The 22922-nt window shown below is 29.7% G+C and overlaps 2 protein-coding genes and 1 long non-coding RNA gene across 5 annotated transcripts; all 3 read right to left on the reverse strand.

Moving 5' to 3' along the window:
* Window positions 1–557: 557 nt before the first annotated feature.
* Window positions 558–22672, reverse strand: LOC101496557 (acetolactate synthase small subunit 1, chloroplastic-like). Of its 3 annotated transcripts, none has more exons than XM_073370086.1 (12): window positions 22340–22672; window positions 7766–7979; window positions 7543–7626; window positions 7357–7425; window positions 4001–4084; window positions 3720–3872; window positions 3123–3209; window positions 1734–1838; window positions 1527–1649; window positions 1206–1358; window positions 996–1061; window positions 558–871 (listed from the first exon to the last, which is right to left on the reverse strand). In XM_073370086.1, the coding sequence occupies exons 1-12, from the start codon at window positions 22543–22545 to the stop codon at window positions 788–790; spliced, it is 1428 nt and encodes a 475-aa protein (XP_073226187.1). In that variant the 5' UTR covers window positions 22546–22672; the 3' UTR covers window positions 558–787. The 3 variants fall into 3 exon arrangements, with proteins under 3 accessions (XP_073226187.1, XP_073226186.1, XP_004504201.1); XM_073370085.1 differs by lacking the exons at window positions 7357–7425; window positions 7543–7626; window positions 7766–7979 and adding exons at window positions 21561–21629; window positions 21747–21830; window positions 21984–22197 and having other exon boundaries at window positions 22340–22669; XM_004504144.4 differs by lacking the exon at window positions 22340–22672 and adding an exon at window positions 8122–8405.
* LOC140920960 (uncharacterized) lies at window positions 9718–14513 on the reverse strand. The gene is made up of 2 exons (XR_012163735.1): window positions 13017–14513; window positions 9718–10861 (listed from the first exon to the last, which is right to left on the reverse strand). It is a non-coding gene; the product is annotated as an uncharacterized lncRNA (long non-coding RNA).
* LOC101508152 (acetolactate synthase small subunit 1, chloroplastic-like) lies at window positions 15632–18944 on the reverse strand. Its single transcript, XM_027336105.2, has 6 exons — window positions 18793–18944; window positions 17532–17636; window positions 17294–17416; window positions 16280–16432; window positions 16070–16135; window positions 15632–15945 (listed from the first exon to the last, which is right to left on the reverse strand). The coding sequence occupies exons 1-6, from the start codon at window positions 18895–18897 to the stop codon at window positions 15862–15864; spliced, it is 636 nt and encodes a 211-aa protein (XP_027191906.2). The 5' UTR covers window positions 18898–18944; the 3' UTR covers window positions 15632–15861.
* Window positions 22673–22922: the final 250 nt, after the last annotated feature.

Consider the following 22922-nt stretch of genomic DNA (forward strand, 5'->3'; position numbering starts at 1 on the left):
AACATAGACCTTATTTCTAACAAAAAATTTCATTTTAATTTTTCTTGTATGAAGTGGTTGGAATTTTGACAAAAAAAAATATGTAATTGAGATGACATTAAGTTCTAGATTTTCATTTCTTAATGTTGACAGAGAAGATGAAAACTAACTAAAGACAATGTATTTACAAAAACATTTAGTGTATATTTTGTTTCATTTTTAAATGCGTCGAATTGATTTTTTATGTTTAAAATTGATTTTGACATTTTTAAATTTTCTCATTTGAATTTACATTTAAAATTAATTATAATAGAATTAGAATTTGTAACTTTCGACTCTAAATATAAATTTAAACTACTATTATTCAACTTTACGTAATGTATTCAAAATATAATTCACTATATTCATTCAGCTCATTTATAACTAAAATTAATTTTACAAAATCAATTTTTCCTATAACCTAAGACACTTGATGTATTTTTAAAATAAATTTTCAAAAACTTGCACAAATTTCTTTAATGTTTATTTTATTAGTAAACACGGAAAAACGAAATTCCTTAAGTAAACAAGCCCCAAAGGAAAGGAAATTGTTGATTTTGAAAATTTAAAAAAAAAAAAGTCTGATGTCAGTTTCGAAGCCTAGATTTGTATTAGAGTCTATGATGCTACAGTGGCCTGGGGTAGATACTGATCATTTGCCAAACATTAAAACGCATTCTAATTTGTAAGGCAAAAAAACTAGCAAGTACAGTATAATGAAAGTTGTACAACCCCAAAAAGTGTGCCTTCCTTTGCCCGAACGAAGAGATTATAAAGGAAAAGAGTATCCACGCAGATACCTGGAGTCCACGCCTGAATCGCGGACCAGTGCTATGCGTCCGGTTCGTGCCACCTGAAACAAGAAAGATTAACGAATACAAAAAGAAAGCAAATGCATCCACTGTGACTCTGAAATACATGGAACCAGTTGCAACAAAATATCTACCATATACGTGGGAAAGATTAATAAAACAGACCTCACAAATGCCATAGGGTTCTAACAATCTCTGCAATGCAACCATCTTGTCCAGATCTCCAGTAAGCTGACATAAGAGCATATTACTTAGTTCCAGATACAATTTAAAAATATTAATGGATCCAAAGTCAGTAATTTAATAATTTCATTTATATTTGCATCAGAAGTTCGGCATAACTGGATTCTTGACATATATCTACATATTGTTCACCTCAAGGGTTATTGTATGATCGGACACGTCAACAGCTCTAGCCCTGAAAATGCTGGCAATATCAAGGACATCACGTCGTGCAGCAGCATTTACAGCAATCTTTATTAGCATCAATTCTCTCTCAGCAAATGGCACGTGGGTTATATCACGGACCTGGAAAAATATCAGTTTAGATGCACAAGTATAAAATGGCCAGTTTTTTTTTAATATATATGTATATAAAAATGATCAAATATTATTGTACTATATGTATCAACAAGATTCTTAATGTATTCTTCAAGTAAGATATTTAATAGCTGTTTGGGTAGAGAGATATTGAACCTCATGCAGCTCCACTAACTTATAGAGTTGTTGCACCAACTTGCTGATTGACTCGTCTGTACCAGGAACCACAGTTGTAAGCCGATAAATTCCTTCAACTTCTGAATGTCCTACAACTAAACTCTGGAAAGAGAGAACATTCAAGCAAATGAATGAACAGAGAAATTACACAAACATCAAAGTGAAAACAACACTGAAGAAGAAAACCTGAATGTTATAGCCCCTTCTAGCAAAGACCCCTGTAACACAGCTCAGAACTCCGGGAACATCATTCACAAGAATGGATAAAGTGTGTGATCGAGTTCCGCTTGTCTGAAGGTATGATCCCAACGATTAGAAAATTACATGCATATCCAAGAAAATTATATGGTACTGTACGAGCACCAGCAACATTTTTGGAAACGGAAGCTAACAACTTCACGTCAAAATGACCAACTATGAGCATAGTGCACAATAATAACTATACAACTTCACAGTAAAATTCAAATGCTAAAAGAAAAAAGGATTATATATATATATAAATCTCCATTTTCAAAAAACTTAACCATTATACTCCACGTTAAAAAAAATATATATCAAAATTTCATGAGGTCGCATATCAGTTTAGATCCTAATGTATTTGCAAAATTGAAGCGACATGTTATTTGTTATGGCATATCTATTGAACCGCGTTAATGTTGATGTATTCTTTTTCTATTAAATGTATTTTATTTAATTTTATTAATATAATATTATTTTTAAATTTTTTATTATTTATTAAATTAACAAATTACTTATTTATTTATTATATAAGATGAAGTTATTAACAAAATAGAATTAAGTTGCTAATTTATTTGCAAAATAGTAGGAACACATTATTTGTTTTGTCACATCTACTAAACCGCATTAACTATGATGTATTTTTTCTATTCAATGTATTTTAATTTTATTAATATAATTTTGTTTTTTTCGAATATTTTTATTATTTTTTGTTTATTAAATTAATAATATTTTATTTTTATTATTATTACTTTTATTATTTTTTATTTATTAGATTAGAGAAAATATAAGAGAGTTGTTAATAAAATAGAATTATCTTACAATAAATTTGATGTATTTTTTTTTTATTAAATGTATTTTATTTTATTAATATTATTTTGTTTTTTTTAATTTATTTTTCTTTTATTAAATTAATAATATTTTATTTTCATTATTATTATTTGTATTTATTAGATCAAAGAAAAAATAGGAGGAAATTATTAACAAAATAAGATTGTGTTGCTATTTTATCTCAACATAGTAGAGACACATGATTTGTTTTGACACATCTACTATTTTTTTTTTTATTAAATGTATTTTGTTTTATTTTATTCATATTATTTTGGTTTTTTAAATATTTTTATTATTTTTATTTATTAAATTAATAATTATTCTTTTAAAAGGAGATATATATAAAAAATCCACACAAAAAATCAAATAGAAATGAGTCTACACTCTAAAGGGGAATATCAGGTAAAAGAACACAATCAAGAACCTGCAAATGAGGATTATAACGCATTAAAAGAAAACATAAAAGGGAGACAGCTAAGGACAATGAAGTACTATAAACCATCTTACATCTTCCTCGTTGAGAACGCCCCAGTGAGCATCGAGTACTTGATTGACTGTAAAACTGTCTGAAGGCTCTATAGGATAAACATCCCCCTTCATTTCAAAAGTAAAGAGAAGGTCAGAGACTACATCGGAATTTACTAATGACCAAATAAATCAAGTACGTAAGGGACATAAAACATTGAACATGTCGATAATGGAATGTATTCAAGTCACTGTTAGCATCATTCTGTGCAGTAGTTAAAATAACATAGTCCTATAAACATAGTCCTATTCCATTACAAGCTTAAGGAAAAAATAACATATAAAGGCAAGATTAGTGTTACTCAGATGCACGAAAGAATTGCATAAACTGCAAACTACCATAAATCTCCAGGCTTTGTATGTTTACCAAAACCTTTCAAATAAATTATGAAAAACTGTTCCAAAGTGGGAGGGATAAAGGATGGTCAATTATAAAGATCAATAGCTGAAATGTCACAAAGTTGAAAATAACATTTTTTTTAGATTTGTCAATATATATTTCAAATTTAAAGTTGAAGTGTTTGAAAATACATGTGAAAATAAGAAAATGGTAGGATTATAGAGTATGTAACATCATACCGCCAAAGGCATATCAGTTTTGTCAACAGGATTCACGCTTTTCGATCCAACAAGGGCATTAATAGTTGTTTTTCTTTCAAGGTCTGGATATGAAGCAGCTGAATACCGCCAAAATGGCGCAGATGCACCCATCTTTTCCCTTCTTAATGCAATCTAAGTACAGTTACATCATCAGATTAGTAAAATATGCAGTCTTACAAATTACAGTACAATGAATGAGAAAGTGGACATGATCAAAGGAGTTAACGAAATTTCTTAGGTACTCAATTGAGTTTTCTAACCTTTCCAGTTCTAGATACTTCTTTAATTCCAAACCTGCGTAAACTTCTTTGAACTGCAACCATCTTTCCTGGGTCTCCAGTAACCTGTAACATACACAAAATAACTCACCTGAAATTACCACGTGATTGTATCACCAAATCGTAAAATGGTAATGGTGATGACTGGATAATTGTAAGATGGAAAGGAAAATATGAAAGACAACAAATCAAGAACAAAAGAATAACATAAAAACTGTCATAAACTAGGATCTCAGAGCAAACATTCGCAACATTCTATAGCCACACATAACTTACTGTCATAAACTAAAAGAAGAAATCAACAGAATGAAATAAGTTTTGGTAAAACAAACAGCCAACATGCAAAAGTGATTGACGATAGTTCAACTCATGGAAGCAGTTGCATGAAAATGCATACAGAGCATACCTTTCAGTTACAGTTAATTTTAGACTTAAATGCACTTTTACACCCCTGTTTTAAGTGATTCTTAATTTTAGGTCATATTATTTTAATTTTGTAAGTGTGGTCTCTATATTTTAATTGTTTTATAATTTTGGCCATTCTATTTTTAATTTCACTATTTTAGTCCCTCTAATTTTAATTTCTCAATTTTGTTCGTCCTATTTTAAGTGATTTGTAATTTTAATTTCTATATTTCTTAAAATTTAGACATTTTGTAAATATAATGAATCACATATTTTATTTAATAAAATCTAATGTATTACATTTAAAAAGTTATCCAATATTAAAAAAATATTAAATATTTATTTAAAATATATTTTTTAATTATTTTAAAATAATTAATTCTAAAAATAACTTTATTATTCTTTAAAAACTGATTTCAAAATTTATTATTTTAAAAACTGTTTTTAGAAGAATTTTTAATTATTATTTTTATTAGTTCAAATATGTTTTTAAAATAATGATTAATAAATTATGATTTTTTTAAATAATGTAAAAAATTTATGTTCTGTTTTTTATATAATTTTTTTTCTTAAGAAAATATCGTATTTTTAGTAAAATTCCGTTTTATGATAAAAATAAATTTTTATTTAAATTCGGTTTTCTTTTAATATGATAAAAATATATTAAAAATATACGTAATCTTGTTTTTAATATATTCAAAATATAATAAAAATTATGTTTTAATTTAAAAACATATTTGAATTAATAAAAATAATAACTAAAAATTCTTCTAAAAACAATTTTTATTAGAGTAAAAGCAATAATTAGTGAATAACATCAGATATATTATTGTTGAAAATTAAATTAGTTTACATAAACAAAATCTTATTTATATAGACGATGTAGGTAGGTTCATCTAACTAATTGGAAAAGCAGAAAAATAGCTAAGTCCTAATAAGTCTCTAACAATCTCAAATTAAAGGAATGACGAAGTATTGTCTAATACCCTCCCACAAACTGGAACACATATGTGAATTAAGGCCAGCTTAGGAATAAAAGAATGGAATGGACTTGGATCCAATGCTTTAGAAAAAATGTCGGCCAATTGCTGAGACAATTTGATAGGAAAAAATTTGGAACAATTTTTGTTGAAGTTTTCATGGACCAAGTGACAATCAAGCTCGATGTGCTTGGTACGTTCATGAAATGAAAACATAATGAAAACATGAGCAATCTGTTTGATAGTTGAAAAAGCCTTAATGTTAGATGCACCAGAGTTCAATATCCATATGTTTTGAGGTTTATAAGTGTTACCTGTCTTGGAAGTACTAGAAACCACATAAGACTTATGATCAACTCCATTATCCTTGTTAATGGATGAGGTAGAACTTGCCCCCTTTGAAGATTTTAGCAAATTGACCAAGAACTGATAATCTTTTATTGTGAGTGAGTCATTAACAAAAGTATTTGCAAGTTGTGGTTTCTTCCCATCACCAGATGATTCATTGTTGAGTCGAGTCTTGAATTTGTAACCGAAAGAAAATCCATGTTTAAAATAGCAGTTGTCAACAGTGTGATTAGCTTTGTTGCAATGACTACATAACATTTTCCCTTTGCCACATCCTCTACCTTTGGGTTGACTATTATGACCTTTTGGATGATTAGAATTACCAGAATTTACAGAAAAACAACATAGTCTAAAGAAGTGATATTAGAAGCAAAATTAGAGTGAGGATTCAGAGTAGGAGTTGGGTCTTGTTGGACAGTAAGGAAATAAGTTTTGCTCAATAATGGTAAAGGGCCCATGAGGAGAATTTGTGTTAGGGCATTATTGTAGTTGTCATTGAGGCCTTTGAGAAAACAGATGATGTACTCGTTGTGCTTATAGTCTTTGACGATAGAGCTTAAAGAACATGTGTAACGAGTAGGGCAAAAACAAGAAGGGGTAGGTCGTAAAAACTCTAATTCATCCCATAAAGTCTTCAAATTAGTATAATATATTTATCAAGAACAACCCCTTGTTTGAATGACAACAAATCTTTGAGTAAATCAGAAAAACAAAAATGATTACCTTTCGTGAAGCGATTTTCAAGATCGGACAAAAGTTCTTGTGCACTATCAAAGCAAATCGTGCTCTGAGTAGTGTGAGGTGACAAGGTCTTGGTGATCCAAGAAAGGACCATGTTATTACACCGATCTCACAACTCAAAATTTGGATCCGTTGACGGTGGTTGTCGTAAACTGCCATTGATGAAAGCGAGTTTGTTTTTGGAAAAGAGTGTGTTTCATCGATTTGCTCCAGTTGAAGTAGTTGGTGTAGCTCAGAGGTGGAGCGACAAGAATGACACCCGAATTTTCGTCGGGATGAAGATAATAAGGATTGCAGGGATTTTGGAGTGCATCTTTTTCATCTTTTATTTCATGGGAAAAATGAAGGGTGAAATTGTCGGTAGAAGCAGATTCTGATGCCATGAATGAAGGGAGAAGAGAAATGAAGTTTTAGGATTGAGAGGAAATTAGGAAAATCAACTAATACCATATTAGAGTAAAAGCAAAAATTAATGAATAACATCAGAATTATTGTTGAAAATTAAATTAGTTTACAAGAACAGAATCTGACTTGTATAGATTGTGTAGGTAGACTCATCTAATTAACTATAAAAACTGAAAAATAACTAAGTCCTAATAAGTCTCTAACAACCTCAAATTAAAGGAAGGGCTAATTATTATCTAATAGTTTTTAAAATATAAATTTTGAAATCAATTTTTTTAAAATAATAAATAAAACTATTTTTATAATTAATTAGTTATAAAATAATTAAAAACTATTTTTTAAATAGTTTTTTTATAATGAAAAATATTTTTTAAAATAAATATCTAATATTTTTTATATTGTATATTTTTTTAAATAAAATATGTAATCTATTATATTTAAAAAAAAATCAAGTTTGACCTCAATCGTCACGGAATTTTCTGAAACGTCCACAATATTGCCTCTGAAGGTGTCCACCAACCACTTAATCTGTAAATTCCCAGCCAAAAGAAAGAAAAAAAAAATTAATAAATAAATAAAGAGAAGCAAACAATGAAATGAACCACACGCCCAAATCCCAACACCCAAAAATTACTAAGCAGGTACCTCAGCACGGTTTTGGGGATCTGCATGAACCTTTAAGAGCATCAATTCACGTTCTACCTGTGGTTCATATGAAAGATCTTCTACCTAGTCCAAAATTCAAACTCCAATATTTTCAGCATTAAACTTTTATTTATTCTACGTAAAGTAAGCACATGCAAAAACGGAAAAGCAAGACAACAGAATCTCACAGAAACAGAGAGAGGGAGAAGTATAAGAGTGAAACCTTCAAAACATTGACAAGCTTCTGAAGCTGCTCAACAACTTGTTGTAAACCCCTATCAGTTCCAGAAACAACAATTGATAAAAGAGCCTTATCTTGATTAAGACCAACAGCTAGTGACTCAATGTTGTATCCTCTTTTCGCTAAAACTCCAGCAATCCGATTAATCATTCCACTCTCATCGCCAACGAATACTGAAATCGTATGTCTCCGAACCCTACATTATCATTCACCGTACCTTATAATAATCATAATTAATTAACTGATCACAAATCAGAATATTAACTAACTCGCTACTAGTTGTAATTATTTTATTATATTAGTAATGGAGTTGAACAGAAAGTGATAAGAATACTTGCTTTGATCGAGAAGGGGAAGTGACGGAACCGTGGGAGGAAACGGTTGTGTCAGCGGAAGTTGCGGCGGAGAGGGTGAGTTTGTTGCGGCGGGGAGTGGATGTTGTTGGGAAGAAGAGAGTGGTTGAATTTGGTTGAAGTGAAAATGGAGAAAGAGAGTGAGAATGGGAGAATTTGAAGGTATGAATTGGAGTTAGTGTGGCGGCCATAGCTAGAAATGCAGAGAAGCAAATTGAAATGAAATATCAGTGAGTTGGTGTGGAAGTTTTTAGTGTATTTTTCAGTGGCTTGTTCTTGGCACCTAAATTTTTTACCTCCTCTGTTGCTTTCTAAACTTTAATTTTTAATATGGAAACCAAACTGAGATTCGTCGTACTTAGTATTTTTTAACATAAAAGTGGTTGATTAATTTTTTGGAGAATATCTTTCTTATTTTGTTTCTAGAATTTCTATGTTACATTAAATTCAATGTATCGGCACATTTAATCTTAAAATTAATAACTAAATAGTTTTTAAATTTAATGTATCCGCATATTTAAATCTTTAAATTAATAATTGAATACTATTTCATATTTTTTTTAAATTATAATAGCTAAATATTATTTATTAAAAGTGTCAATGAAACATATATATTTTAATTTTTTTTGAATTTTATTATTTATTATAGTGAATATTAAATATTTTTTTGATAAAATGTAAAAAATTAGTATTATTTATTTACTTTGGTATGTAGAAGGGATAAAAAAAAAACTAGTATAATGTGTATAAATAATACAATGATGTTTTTTTCTTATAAAAGATTAATTCCTAAAATACAAAAGTCAATAAATAATTATTTAATTCATAAAATTGGCCATTAAAGTTGTAGTTTAAAAAATAATGTATCAAAAAATTTCAATTTGTGAATGTACCATAGAAGTTTTTTTATAATGTTTTTTAGCTGAACAACTCTCGCTAATTATAAATTATCATTGTATTTTTCTCATATATTAAAAAAATTAATTAATAATTTTAATGGGTCAATTTAACATATAGATATTATTAGAATATTATTTATACATTGATGCTTTAATTTTACTTTTCATTTTTTAAAATAAATTAGAAGTATAAGTAAATGATATATTTGGAAAAAAAAATGCACTTAATTTGACTTTTTTTTTCCAGCATTATAGAAATAGTCAACAACAAAGATTTATAAATCAATATTTTTCATCCAAAATATTTTATTCAAATGTTTTATTCCATAGTTTAAACATGAAAAAATATTTAAACTTTATCATAACATGTTTTTGTGTAAAATATTAGTCTTAGTGTAATATATTTTAACTCATACTTTATTTTATTTTTAAGACAGAGCCAACCCAAAACACTGTGAAAGATTAATGCAAATTTAAAATATGAGGTGTTTCAGAGTCTATAATAGTATTTTACAAAACATATTAAATTTTTTATGAAAATTATTTTTCTGACATCAAGTTTATTAAATTTTAAAATATGAGACTTTTTTTATTAACTATAACAAAATTTTGAAGGCTTTTTTATCAAATAAATATTTATTTATTTTTAAAAATATAAAACAGTTGTATAAAACAAGCTATGTCATTTTAAGATGTCCCCTGTTTTACAAAACACCAATTCGGTCATCCCATGTTACAATGTCCCTGTTTTACAAAACACCAATTCGGTCATCCCATGTTACAATTTGCTTACCAATTTGGTCAGAAAACATTTTATGTGGTTTTCCCATGTTAACTTCTTTACCAATTCGCCATTTTAAGATGTCCACTGTTTTACCAAACCAATTCAGTCAGAAAACATTTTATGTGGTTTTTCCATGTTACAATTTCCTTACCAATTTGGTCAGAAAACATTTTAGACATAATATTGGCTCACCTGTGTTTTTTTTTTTTTTTTCCCACTTAAACTCTAATTTCCACATGCTGTTATGGAGGTATCATCCTCCATGTCCTAATCCTGTCACTGCTGCACTGCTAAGTTCCTGGAACTTCTCTCCACTGTCCTCTCTTTTTGTTATATTCTTCCTGCCTGCGTTGCACCGATGCTGCTCATTGGATCCTTGTCCAACACATGACTGTTTGGAGCTTCTTTCTCTACTTAACCTATTACATGTTTTCTCTCATCTAATGGTGTTGGACAAATTCTATCTGCTACCACTTAATTCATCCCGTGCTGTGCCAAATACTAACTCATTCATAATGTTATGTTCTTCCGAGTGATTCCTATGCGTGCAGTATCCCCAAATTGATCAACCTCAGGCAAACACTGTCACCGTCACATGTAATCACTAGGTTTTGGGAGTTTTCACAGTCCACATACTTCATTACCTCTCTATCTCCTGACGTACCCCAGTGCTGTTCAGTGATTTTTCTTGTTTGCGCAGACCTGTTTGACTCACTCTCAGTCTCGGGCAATCAATCAGTGCTAAACCACAGTCTCAACAATCTTGTAGCCTAGCAGATCATCGGTAGGATTCATCTAGCAATCTGATTATATGTTCAAGTAAACCCACTGTTGCTATCCTTTCCGAAGGATGGAAGGCAAAATGCGTAGATAGGTGAAAAAATCATAATGCATTCATCATCTTTAATAATCCTTTACTTGTCTATGTTCAAGTTGTGGAACTCAAGTTTCCCAAGTTTTAGAGTTCGCCACCCTGATGTCCAATTGGATGATAGAGAACATGTTATTGCAAGGAGATCTTGTGATAATAAGACATGCAAGCCTGGAACACGAGACATTTGTGAGTTGTGAGTTGGATGATATATTTGGAAAAAAAAAATGCACTTAATTTGACTTTTTTTTTTCCAGCATTATAGAAATAGTCACGAACAAAGATTTATAAATCAATATTTTTCATCCAAAGTTTAAACATGAAAAAATATTTTAAACTTTATTATATCTAAAATATGAAAAAATATCCAAAGTTTATTCCATAGTTTAAACATGAAATATATTTAAACTTTATTATAACATGTTTTTGTGTAAAATATTAGTCTTAGTGTAATATATTTTAACTCATACTTTATTTTATTTTTAAGACAGAGCCAACCCAAAACACTGTGAAAGATTAATGCAAATTTAAAATATGAGGTGTTTCAGAGTCTATAACAGTATTTTACAAAACATATTAAATTTTTTATGAAAATTATTTTTCTGACATCAAGTTTATTAAATTTTAAAATATGAGACTTTTTTATTAACTACAACAAAATTTTGAAGGCTTTTTTATCAAATAAAAATTTATTTATTTTTAAAAATATAAAACGGTTGTATAAAACAAGCTGTGTCATTTCAAATAAAGAAATAAAAGGAACAAAATATACAAAATATGAAACCATTGCTAGTAATTTTAAGATGTCCCCTGTTTTGTATAGAAAACAGGCTTTTGTAAATAAGTTGTGTTTTCTGTGGTTTTCCCATGTTACAACTTCCGTACCAATTCGGTCAGAAAGCAAGCTTTTGTATAGAAAACAACAAGTTGTGCCATTTCAAATAAAGAAATGAAAGGAACAAAATATACAAAATATGAAACTATTGCTAGTAATTTTAAGATGTCCCCTGTTTTGTATAGAAAACACCCATTTCAAATAAAGAAATGAAATGAACAAAATATACAAAATATGAAACCATTGCTAGTAATTTTAAGATGTCCCCTGTTTTGTATAGAAAACAAGCTCTGCCATTTCAAATAAAGAAATGAAAGGAACAAAATATACAAAATATGAAACCATTGTTAGTAATTTTAAGATGTCTTTTATAACTTTTTTGGCAAGACAGCAAGATAAATCAATAATTAAAGAAGATTAATTTTTAATATATTATATCAACTATTGATTTAATATTAATGATTAATATGATTCACTTTATTATCTAAAACGAATTATGTTTACTTAGACACATTATAACCTATTTAGCAGGTTGCGAAAAAGGTAGTCTGTAATTTTAATGGACAAATTTTTATGAAAACGAAGGAAAGAAGACTGTAGATTTTTTCTACACCGTGAAAATATTGTTTTTATCTTTTAAAATATGTATTGATTTTAATTTGTTTATAAGATGTAATACTCTTTTAGACAAAAAAAAAATGTGATACTATAAAAAGCGAATTTTTGTGATAGGAAGATAGATAAAATAACAATTATAGATGGTGCATTTTTTGAAAACATAAAGCAAATTTTGTAATATTTGTATATTTTAAAAAATATGGATAATTATTTAGTATAAAAATTTATTACAATAAATTATTTGCTAACATAATAGACAGACCTTATTTCTAAAAAAGTTTTTCATTATTCAACCCACTTTATATAAATGTATTCAAAATATAAATCATTCTATATAACTAAAATTAATTTTTGTCCTTTGACCTATTAAAGAAAGAATAAAAAAAAAGAATAAAAAGGTAAATTCTATTAAAGAAAGCACAAGGTTTTTATTTGAAATAGTAATTATCATAACAAAAAATTAATTTGTGCATATTTAAAAAAAAGACCAAAAAATAAAATAAAATAAAAGATCAAAGCTGTTATAAATAAATAAGATATTGTATTTGTTCTAAATTATATGGTACTTTGGTTATTTCACACGAACTAATAAATATAATTAATTTTATATGAAAATAAAAAATTATGGGTTATTTTACAAAATTAATTTTACAGGGATATAAAAAAGATAAATTAATAGAATTTGGAGAAGAGCGAATAATAATTAGTAAAGGATAGGATAAGAAAAGAAACCATAATGTTTAATTGATATAAGACATGTAATTTATGATTTTTTTTGGGTGTGCAAAGTGAGATATGATTTAAGATGGAGTAGTAATAATTAATAGTATAATTTTTCTTTAATTAAATAATTAAAAGTGTTGACTCAATTACCTTGTCCAACACATGAATGTTTGGAGCTTTTTTCTCTACTTAATCTGTTAAACATGTTTTCTCTCGTGTGATGGTGTTGGGCATTTTCTATAATCCTTATGCATTCATCATCTTTAATAATCCTTCAACACTGCAGGTTAACCACCGTGATGTCCAATTGGATGATAGAGAACATGTTATTGCAAGGAGATCTTGTGATAATAAGACATTCAATATTAAATTTGTATTATAATGATATTACAAATTTAATGTTAACAAAAGTTGCTGCTTGTTAAAAAGTTATTACCTAGTGAGGCCTGTGGTTTTATGCAATCATCCTCCATAAAAAAAGGTATAGCAAAAAGCTAAGATAATTTCATATCTTGAACTTGAAAAATTAATAATATTTTGAGCATTGATATATATTATATAATCAATTATAAATCACCATCTTTGGTTTTTTACACGGCTTTTGGTTCTTGTTAATCAATTTTCTGCAAAATTTAATATTTACTTCTCCCCTCCCCTCAAAGCTAAAATTAGTTTGATCTTGTTTAGGATGTATTGGATATTTAATTTTTGTTTTTGAAGATTCTTTTTGTTGCTTTTACAAAGTTTTTGAATTTCACCATCTTTCTATTCCGGATGCCAATAGCTGTATGGCTGAAAGTTTGTGAATAAATTGAACTTCATTGTTCTTTACTCAACCATATTTTCTTCATATGAATAATTTATACCTGGTCTGGCCTTGCAGTCGGGTTTGGAGATTTACAGAACATAGAACATTCATCATATTCTCTTGATGTATGTGGTTAATTGGTTATTTTCCTGATTTTTGTATTCTTAACGTGGTGAATTTGAACAGGTTATTGACCTCAGTGTGGATCTTAGTGCCGCCGGTGCCGCAGAAGAGTAAAGAAAGCAGGGTGATTTCCTTTGTGTTTGTTATGTTGCTGATGGAGTCCATACATTGGCTTGACGATGTATGTTATTAGTTTATAATAAATTATAAAATGATATAAATTGTTTTGTTTTGGAAACAGAGTCTGAATCTAATAGAAAATATGTTTTGAGGGGAAACATAACATTTTCTCATCCAAATAATACTCGATTGTGTGTACTACATTTGTTATATCAATGCCCAAATTTGCAAACGAGACATGATAAGTATTTATGGGATCGCTGAAATTTGAATTTTTTAGAACGGATAAAGTAAGAAAATTAAATGTCATTTCAACAAATTTGTGATTTGTTAAGTTGTTCACTTTAAAAAAACTAAATCAAATATCACTCTAAAATCTATTACATATATAGCCAATAATTAATTATTAATATTATTCACTTTATTATCTAAAACGATTTGTTCTCATTAGGGGTAAGAATATGTCAGTTCAAACTTTGAAATGTATAAGTCTGATCTACCGTCTATCATAAATTTTATTTTCGATCTGGTCTTACCTGAAAGTCTTTTTAAAAACCTATTTTACATTAAAACATTTAAATAGTATATTTTTAAAAAAAATAGACTAAATTAAGTCTTTATATATAAAAAAAACTAATAAACATAAGAAAAACGAATAAAATTATACCTTTTTATTCTATTTAAATTAATAAACTTTAAAAAAATTGAGTCAAATATTTTTGTTAAACAAATCGGATTATACACCACTGACAAACAATCTAACCTATTCTGTTCTCGTTTAAGAGAAGTTAAATAGACACATTATGACCCATTTATCAAGATGACGAGCACAAAGATAGTTGTAATTTTATTGGAACAAATTTATGCAAACGAAAAGAAAGGACTTTTTAGATTTTGTCTACCTCGTGAAAATATTGTTTTTATCTTTTAAAACATATTTTAATTTGTTAATAAGATGCAATACTCTAATATTAATAGTCAGAGGAATATAAAATGTCAATTATAGATGGTGCCTTTTTCAAAAAAAATTAAGAAAATTTTGTGACATTTCTACATTTTCAAAAATATAGATAATTTTCAAAAATCTATTACAAAAAAATTGATTGCTAACATAGACCTTATTTCTAACAATAATTTTCATTTTAATTTTTCTTGTATGAAGTGGTTGGGATTTTGACAAAAAAAAATATGTAATTGAGATGACATTAAGTTCTAGATTTTCATTTCTTAATGTTGATAGAGAAGATGAAAACTAACTAAAGACAATGTATTTACAAAAACATTTAAAACAACAATGTTTTAAATTTTTTCTTCATAATTTAAAAAAAAAAATATTTAGTGTATATTTTGTTTCATTTTTAAATGCCTCGAATTGATTTTTGATGCTTAAAATTGATTTTGACATTTTTAAATTTTCTCATTTGATTTTACATTTAAAATTAATTATGATATAATTAGAATTTGTAACTTTCGACTCTAAATATAAATTTAAACTACTATTATTCAACTTTACGTAGATGTATTCAAAATATAATTCACTATATTCAGCTCATTTATAACTAAAATTAATTTTACAAAACCAATTTTTCCTATAACATAAGACACTTGATGTATTTTTAAAATAAATTTTCAAAAACTTGCACAAATTTCTTTAATGTTTATTTTATTAGTAAACACGGAAAAACGAAATTCCTTAAGTAAACAAGCCCCAAAGGAAAGGAAATTGTTGATTTTGAAAATTTAAAAAAAAAAAAGTCTGATGTCAGTTTCGAAGCCTAGATTTGTATTAGAGTCTATGATGCTACAGTGGCCTGGGGTAGATACTGATCATTTGCCAAACATTAAAACGCATTCTAATTTGTAAGGCAAAAAAACTAGCAAGTACAGTATAATGAAAGTTGTACAACCCCAAAAAGTGTGCCTTCCTTTGCCCGAACGAAGAGATTATAAAGGAAAAGAGTATCCACGCAGATACCTGGAGTCCACGCCTGAATCGCGGACCAGTGCTATGCGTCCGGTTCGTGCCACCTGAAACAAGAAAGATTAACGAATACAAAAAGAAAGCAAATGCATCCACTGTGACTCTGAAATACATGGAACCAGTTGCAACAAAATATCTACCATATACGTGGGAAAGATTAATAAAACAGACCTCACAAATGCCATAGGGTTCTAACAATCTCTGCAATGCAACCATCTTGTCCAGATCTCCAGTAAGCTGACATAAGAGCATATTACTTAGTTCCAGATACAATTTAAAAATATTAATGGATCCAAAGTCAGTAATTTAATAATTTCATTTATATTTGCATCAGAAGTTCGGCATAACTGGATTCTTGACATATATCTACATATTGTTCACCTCAAGGGTTATTGTATGATCGGACACGTCAACAGCTCTAGCCCTGAAAATGCTGGCAATATCAAGGACATCACGTCGTGCAGCAGCATTTACAGCAATCTTTATTAGCATCAATTCTCTCTCAGCAAATGGCACGTGGGTTATATCACGGACCTGGAAAAATATCAGTTTAGATGCACAAGTATAAAATGGCCAGTTTTTTTTTAATATATATGTATATAAAAATGATCAAATATTATTGTACTATATGTATGAACAAGATTCTTAATATAAAGTGCAACAGCAAGATAAAATGTATTCTTCAAGTAAGATATTTAATAGCTGTTTGGGTTGACTTTCCTGAATAAGATTAATAGTCAGAGGACTCTCAAAAACTAGTCAGGTTTCATTAATAATAGGGTACAAGATAAATTTCAAATTTCTCTTATTAAAAAGTACGTTCAAATATTTAACTGTGACTAATCAATTTTGTTACCATGGGTTGTTAAATCCTAATAAAGGTTTCCGGGTTCCAAAACACATTTCCTGTTGTGGCCAGGTGGATAAACAGAGAAAAAACAAAGAATTTAATGTGGTTTGACCTAGACCTATGTCCATAGGCATCAACAAAGGGAAAAGACACAATCAATAGAGATTACAAGGATTAGCCATTCCACACTCAAATCCTAAACCCAACACCTAAATCCTCACAGCCACTTAGTGTTAGAACTTAACAACATAATAGGATCATGCCAAGGGAATGGTAGTATCAGCAACAAGCCCAGTTCCCGTTCCTCCTCCTGTTTCCCCACAAATCTCCTTATAAAAGCTTAGTTGGATCAGATTCGTACACTTCTCTGCTTGAGTCACATGTGGTCGGGCTGAGCCCCCTATGTACACTTTTGTGCCCACTATTACAATGGTGGAGACCGACATTTAAAATGCTAGAGAACTCTGCAACCAGTTGTACTAAAAAATTATAAAGCTAACAGTTTATTTATGGCATGATGCATGTTTTGGGTAGAGATATTAAACCTCATGCAGCTCCACTAACTTATAGAGCTGCTGCACCAACTTGCTGATTGACTCATCTGTACCAGGAACCACAGTTGTAAGCCGAGAAACTCCTTCAACTTCTGAATGTCCTACAGCTAAACTCTGGAAAGAGAGCACATTCAAGCAAATGAATGAACAGAGAAATTAAAATGGTCAGACATGTCTGTATGCAATTTTACACAAACATCAAAGTGAAAACAACACTGAAGAAGAAAACCTGAATGTTATAGCCCCTTCTAGCAAAGACCCCTGTGACACAGTTCAGAACTCCGGGAGCATCGTTCACGAGCATGGATAAAGTGTGTGATCGAATTCCGCTTGTCTGAAGGTATGATCCCAACGATCAGAAAATTACATGCAAATCCAAGAAAATTATATGGTAGTGTACGAGCACCAGCTACATTTTTGGCTCTTTAAAAGCAAAAAATACAAAATCGTGATTTTCAGAAAATCAAAACCATGTTAGCTCAACTTAAATAAATTTCAGTACAAGAAAATAATCACAAATTGCAGTGCTACTCTAACAATGAGAAGAAATTTCACGAAGCAAAACCTTGTATGTGAAAAACAAAAGCTTCAGCAGTCAAAGACTTTTAAGTTTTACCAATAAAAACTTATAAATGTGTTGAACACGCTCTACTTATTGAAAGTAGTGCGAATATCCAAAATAATGTTTACTTCACTTGACACAATTTCACAAAAAAGATTTAATGTTTGGTTACTGTTAGGATCCTTTCTTTGATCAACTTGATCAAGAAAGGATAACCCTCCATATATTCTATATCCTAACAACTGCTTTGAGCCAAAATTGACTTTTTTTCTAAACCCTCCATTTGAGTAAAGGTGATGGCCTAAACACACTTAAACTCTCCATCTGAGTAAAAATTGACTTTGAGCCAAACTCACTTTTAATCAATGTTCAAATGCTCAGCCAAACACACACTTAAAAGAATAACCCTCCTAAGCTATGAGAAGTTCAACCAGATAGAGAAAAGAAATAGAATGAACCAGCTGGCATTTCTAAATCTCTCAGAAGGGCATCAGATGCAGGATCTTATCCTCCCATTAGAATACAAGATATGGAACCTTCATCCTTGGATAAGACATGTTCCACATGTCTTCAGCTAATTAATCTTATTTTAAGTATTTTTTATTTTTAATGGCTAGAAATATTACGAAGTGTTTGGAAACTGAAGCTAACAACTTCACGTCAAAATGACAAACTATGAGCATAGTGCACAAGGCTCCTGTCATGGTAAATAATAACTATACAACTTGACAATAAAATTCAAATGCAAAACAAACAAAAAATCAAATAGAAATGTAATTTCTGTTTAATAAAAAAAACTCTACACTCTAAAGGGGAACATCAAGTAAAAGAACACTATCAAGAACCTGCAAATAAGGATTATAATGCATTAAAAGAAAACATAAAAGGGAGACAGCTAAGGACAATGAAGTACTATAAACCATCTTACATCCTCCTCGTTGAGAACACCCCAGTGAGCATCGAGTACTTGATTGACTGTAAAACTGTCTGAAGGCTCTATAGGATAAACATCCCCCTTCACACAAGCAAACATGTCAAAAGAAAAGAGAAGGTCAGAGACTAGATCGGAATTTACTGATGACCAAATAAATCAAGTACATAAGGGACAAATAACATTGAACATGTCGATAGTGGAATGCATTGAAGTCACTGTTAGCATCATTCTGTGCAGTAGTTAAAAATGTATTCCTCTTTAGTTGGTCATTGAAATTTTATAAAATAAAATAAAAAAGAACAGTTGATGTTAAGCAAAGACAACAAAGATTCAACATAATATAAATTGATACCCTAGTAACCTAGAAAACATCACTGAATTTCTACCAAAGACAAGTGGCAAGAATCAATATTGCTTTGAAATCTGGTACCAAAGGGAAGTTAGAGAGAGGGAGAGAATGAAAAGCAATATATAAATAAAGAACAGAGTTAAAAACCACATACAACCCACAGTCAATATGAGTGCTCTGAAGGGTTCTTAGAAAAACAACTGTTGAAAGGCTGCACAGCCAGCACAAGTGCGTGCTAGAAATCACAACTCAGCTTAAAATGGCAATTAGCAGAATACCAAAGGGAATACATAAACATAGTCCTATTCCATTACAAGCTTAAGGAAAAAATAACATACAAAGGCAAGACTAGTGTTACTCAGATGCACAAAAGAATTGCATAAACTGAAAACTACCATAAATCTCCAGCCTTTGTATGTTTGACAAAACCTTTCAAACAAATTATTAAAAACTGTTCCAAATTGGGAGGGATAAAGGATGGTCAATTATAAAGATCAATAGCTGAAATGTCACAAAGTTGAAACTAAGCTCACTTGTGATTTTTAAATCTAACATTTTTTATAGATTTGTCAATTTTTTTATTTTTAAGTCAATATATATTTCAAATTTGAAGTTGAAGCGTTTGAAAATACAGGTGAAAATAAAGGATGATCGACTACAGAGATCACGAAAGTTGAAACAAAGCTCACTTGTGATTTTTAAATCTAACATTTTTGATAGATTTGTCAATATATTTCAAATTTGAAGTTGAAGTGTTTGAAAATACAGGTGAAAATAAAGGATGATCGACTACAGAGATCACGAAAGTTGAAACAAAGCTCACTTGTGATTTTTAAATCTAACATTTTTGATAGATTTGTCAATATATTTCAAATTTGAAGTTGAAGTGTTTGAAAATACAGGTGAAAATAAAGGATGACCGACTACAGAGATCACGAAAGTTGAAACAAAGCTCACTTGTGATTTTTAAATCTAACATTTTTGATAGATTTGTCAATATATTTCAAATTTGAAGTTGAAGTGTTTGAAAATACAGGTGAAAATAAAGGATGACCGACTACAGAGATCACGAAAGTTGAAACAAAGCTCACTTGTGATTTTTAAATCTAACATTTTTGATAGATTTGTCAATATATTTCAAATAACTCACCTGAAATTACCACGTGATTGTATCACCAAATCGTAAAATGGTAATGGTGATGACTGGATAATTGTAAGATGGAAAGGAAAATATGAAACAAAACACATGAGCAAACATGCTTGAATATATATACCCAACTCATATCAGCACATTTTTTTATTCTCGATGTTATTTAAAGACTGATAGGAAATCGAAATTCAGAAGCAAAAATAAAGTAAGGAAATAGATCAACTAATATAATATTGAATGTATTTAATTGATGATGAAAGAAAAACTGTAGACGAGAAGAATCCCAATCTACCCCAGAGCCAAGCTCCTCAGAGAAGGAGAAATTTTTTCTCTGCCTAACCATAATGGTTCACTCAAATGTGCTTGTGTACCCATCCCAATTCACTCCACTATTTATACTACTAAGACATACGTCGTCTAAGAAGTCTACCCCACATTTTATTTACCAAATATCCTTACCACACTCTTTATTACATTATACCCCTTTTTCATTATCAGCCTCACTTGGGTCTCTATCAAAGACAGACAAAATCTGATTCATGAAAATAATAAAAGACAACAAATCAAGAACAAAAGAATAACATAAAAACAGCCAGTCCAGCAAGAATACAGTCATGTTCCTACCTTAGTATCCTAACGATACTTTTTATCTATGCGATGAAAGGATGACTATATTAACACATATAGTATATTCCCAAGATGAGTCATTCACAATGCAATTTATGCCTCCAATAATCAATAATTACTTTAACAAACAAACAGTGATAATTTTCCCCTTTTACAAATGACACTCAATTGATTGTGAGGCCCACAGCCAATTAACAATCATAACCACAGAAGTAAAGACTCTGCCGCTAGATACCAGAACTTTGATGGTGCCAACTTAATGACTTTGGATCATGTTCACATATATACCTAGACTAAATGTGTTATTAGAACACAAACACATTTACATTGCAGAAATAAAATTTTATACAAATACTAGGATCTCAGAGCAAACATTCGCAACATTCTATAGCCACACATAACTTAATGTCATAAACTAAAAGAGAAATCAACAGAATGAAATAAGTTTTGGCAAAACAAACAGCCAACAGGCAAAAAAGATTGATGATAGTTCAACTCATGGAAGCAGTTACATGAAAATGCATATAGAGCATACCTTTCAGTTACAATTAATTTTATAGGTTGCATAATTTATAGGAATGAAAAAGATGCACCAAAACATGATAACTAACAACTACAAAAAAATTCAAGTATGACCTCAATTGTCACGGAATTTTCTGAGATGTCCACAATCTTGCCTCTGAAGGTGTCCACCAACCACTTAATCTGTAAACTCCCAGCCAAAAGAAAAAGAAAATAAATTAATAAATAAATAAAGAGAAGCAAACAATGAAATGAACCACACGCCCAAATCCCAACACCCAAAAATTACTAAGCAGGTACCTCAGCACGGTTTTGGGGATCTGCATGCACCTTTAAGAGCATCAATTCACGTTCTACCTGTGGTTCATTTGAAAGATCTTCTACCTAGTCCAAAAATCAAACTCTTCAATATTTTCAGCATTAAACTTTTATTTATTCTACATAAAATAAGCACATGCAAAAACGAAAAAGCAAGACAAAAATATACAACAGAATCTCACATAAACACAGAGAAAGAGAGAAGTATAAGAGTGAAACCTTCAAAACATTGACAAGCTTCTGAAGCTGCTCAACAACTTGTTGTAAAACCCTATTGGTTCCAGAAACAACAATTGAGAAAAGAGCCCTATCTTGATTAAGACCAACAGCTAGTGACTCAATGTTGTATCCTCTTCTCGCGAACACTCCAGCAATCCGATTAATCATTCCACTCTCATCGCCAACGAACACCGAAATAGTATGTCTCCGAACCCTACATTATCATTCACCGTACCTTATAATAATCATAATTAATTAACTAATCACAAATCAGAATATTAACTAACTCGCTACTAGTTGTAATTATTTTATTACATTAGTAATGGAATTGAACAGAAAGTGATAAGAATACTTGCTTTGATCGAGAAGGGGAAGTGACGGGACCGTTGGAGGAAACGGTTGTGTCAGCAGAAGTTGCGGCGGAGAGGGTGAGTTTGTTGCGGCGGGGAGTGGATGTTGTTGGGAAGAAGAGAGTGGTTGAATTTAGTTGAAGTGAAAATGGAGAAAGAGAGTGAGAATGGGAGAATTTGAAGGTATGAATTGGAGTTAGTGTGGCGGCCATAGCGAGAAATGCAGAGAAGCAAATTGAAATGAAATATCAGTGAGTGGGGACGGAAGTTTTTAGTGTATTTTTCAGTGGCTTGTTGGCATCTACATTTTTTACCTCTTCTATTGCTTTTTAGATTTTAATTTTTAATTATGGAAACCAAACTGAAATTCGTCTTAGTTAGTCTTTTTAACATAAAAGTGGTTGATTAATTTTGTGGAGAATATCTTTCTTTTTTTTTTTTTTTTTTGGAATTTCTATGTTACCTTAAATTCAATATATTGGGACATTTGATCTTAATATTAATAACTAAATATTTTTTAAATTTGATGTATCACTAAGTATTATTTATCAAAAGTGTCAATAAAATGCATTTTAATTTTTTTTTATTA

This window comes from Cicer arietinum, chromosome 6 (genome assembly GCF_000331145.2).
Source record: "Cicer arietinum cultivar CDC Frontier isolate Library 1 chromosome 6, Cicar.CDCFrontier_v2.0, whole genome shotgun sequence".
Classification (NCBI taxonomy): Eukaryota; Viridiplantae; Streptophyta; class Magnoliopsida; order Fabales; family Fabaceae; genus Cicer; species Cicer arietinum.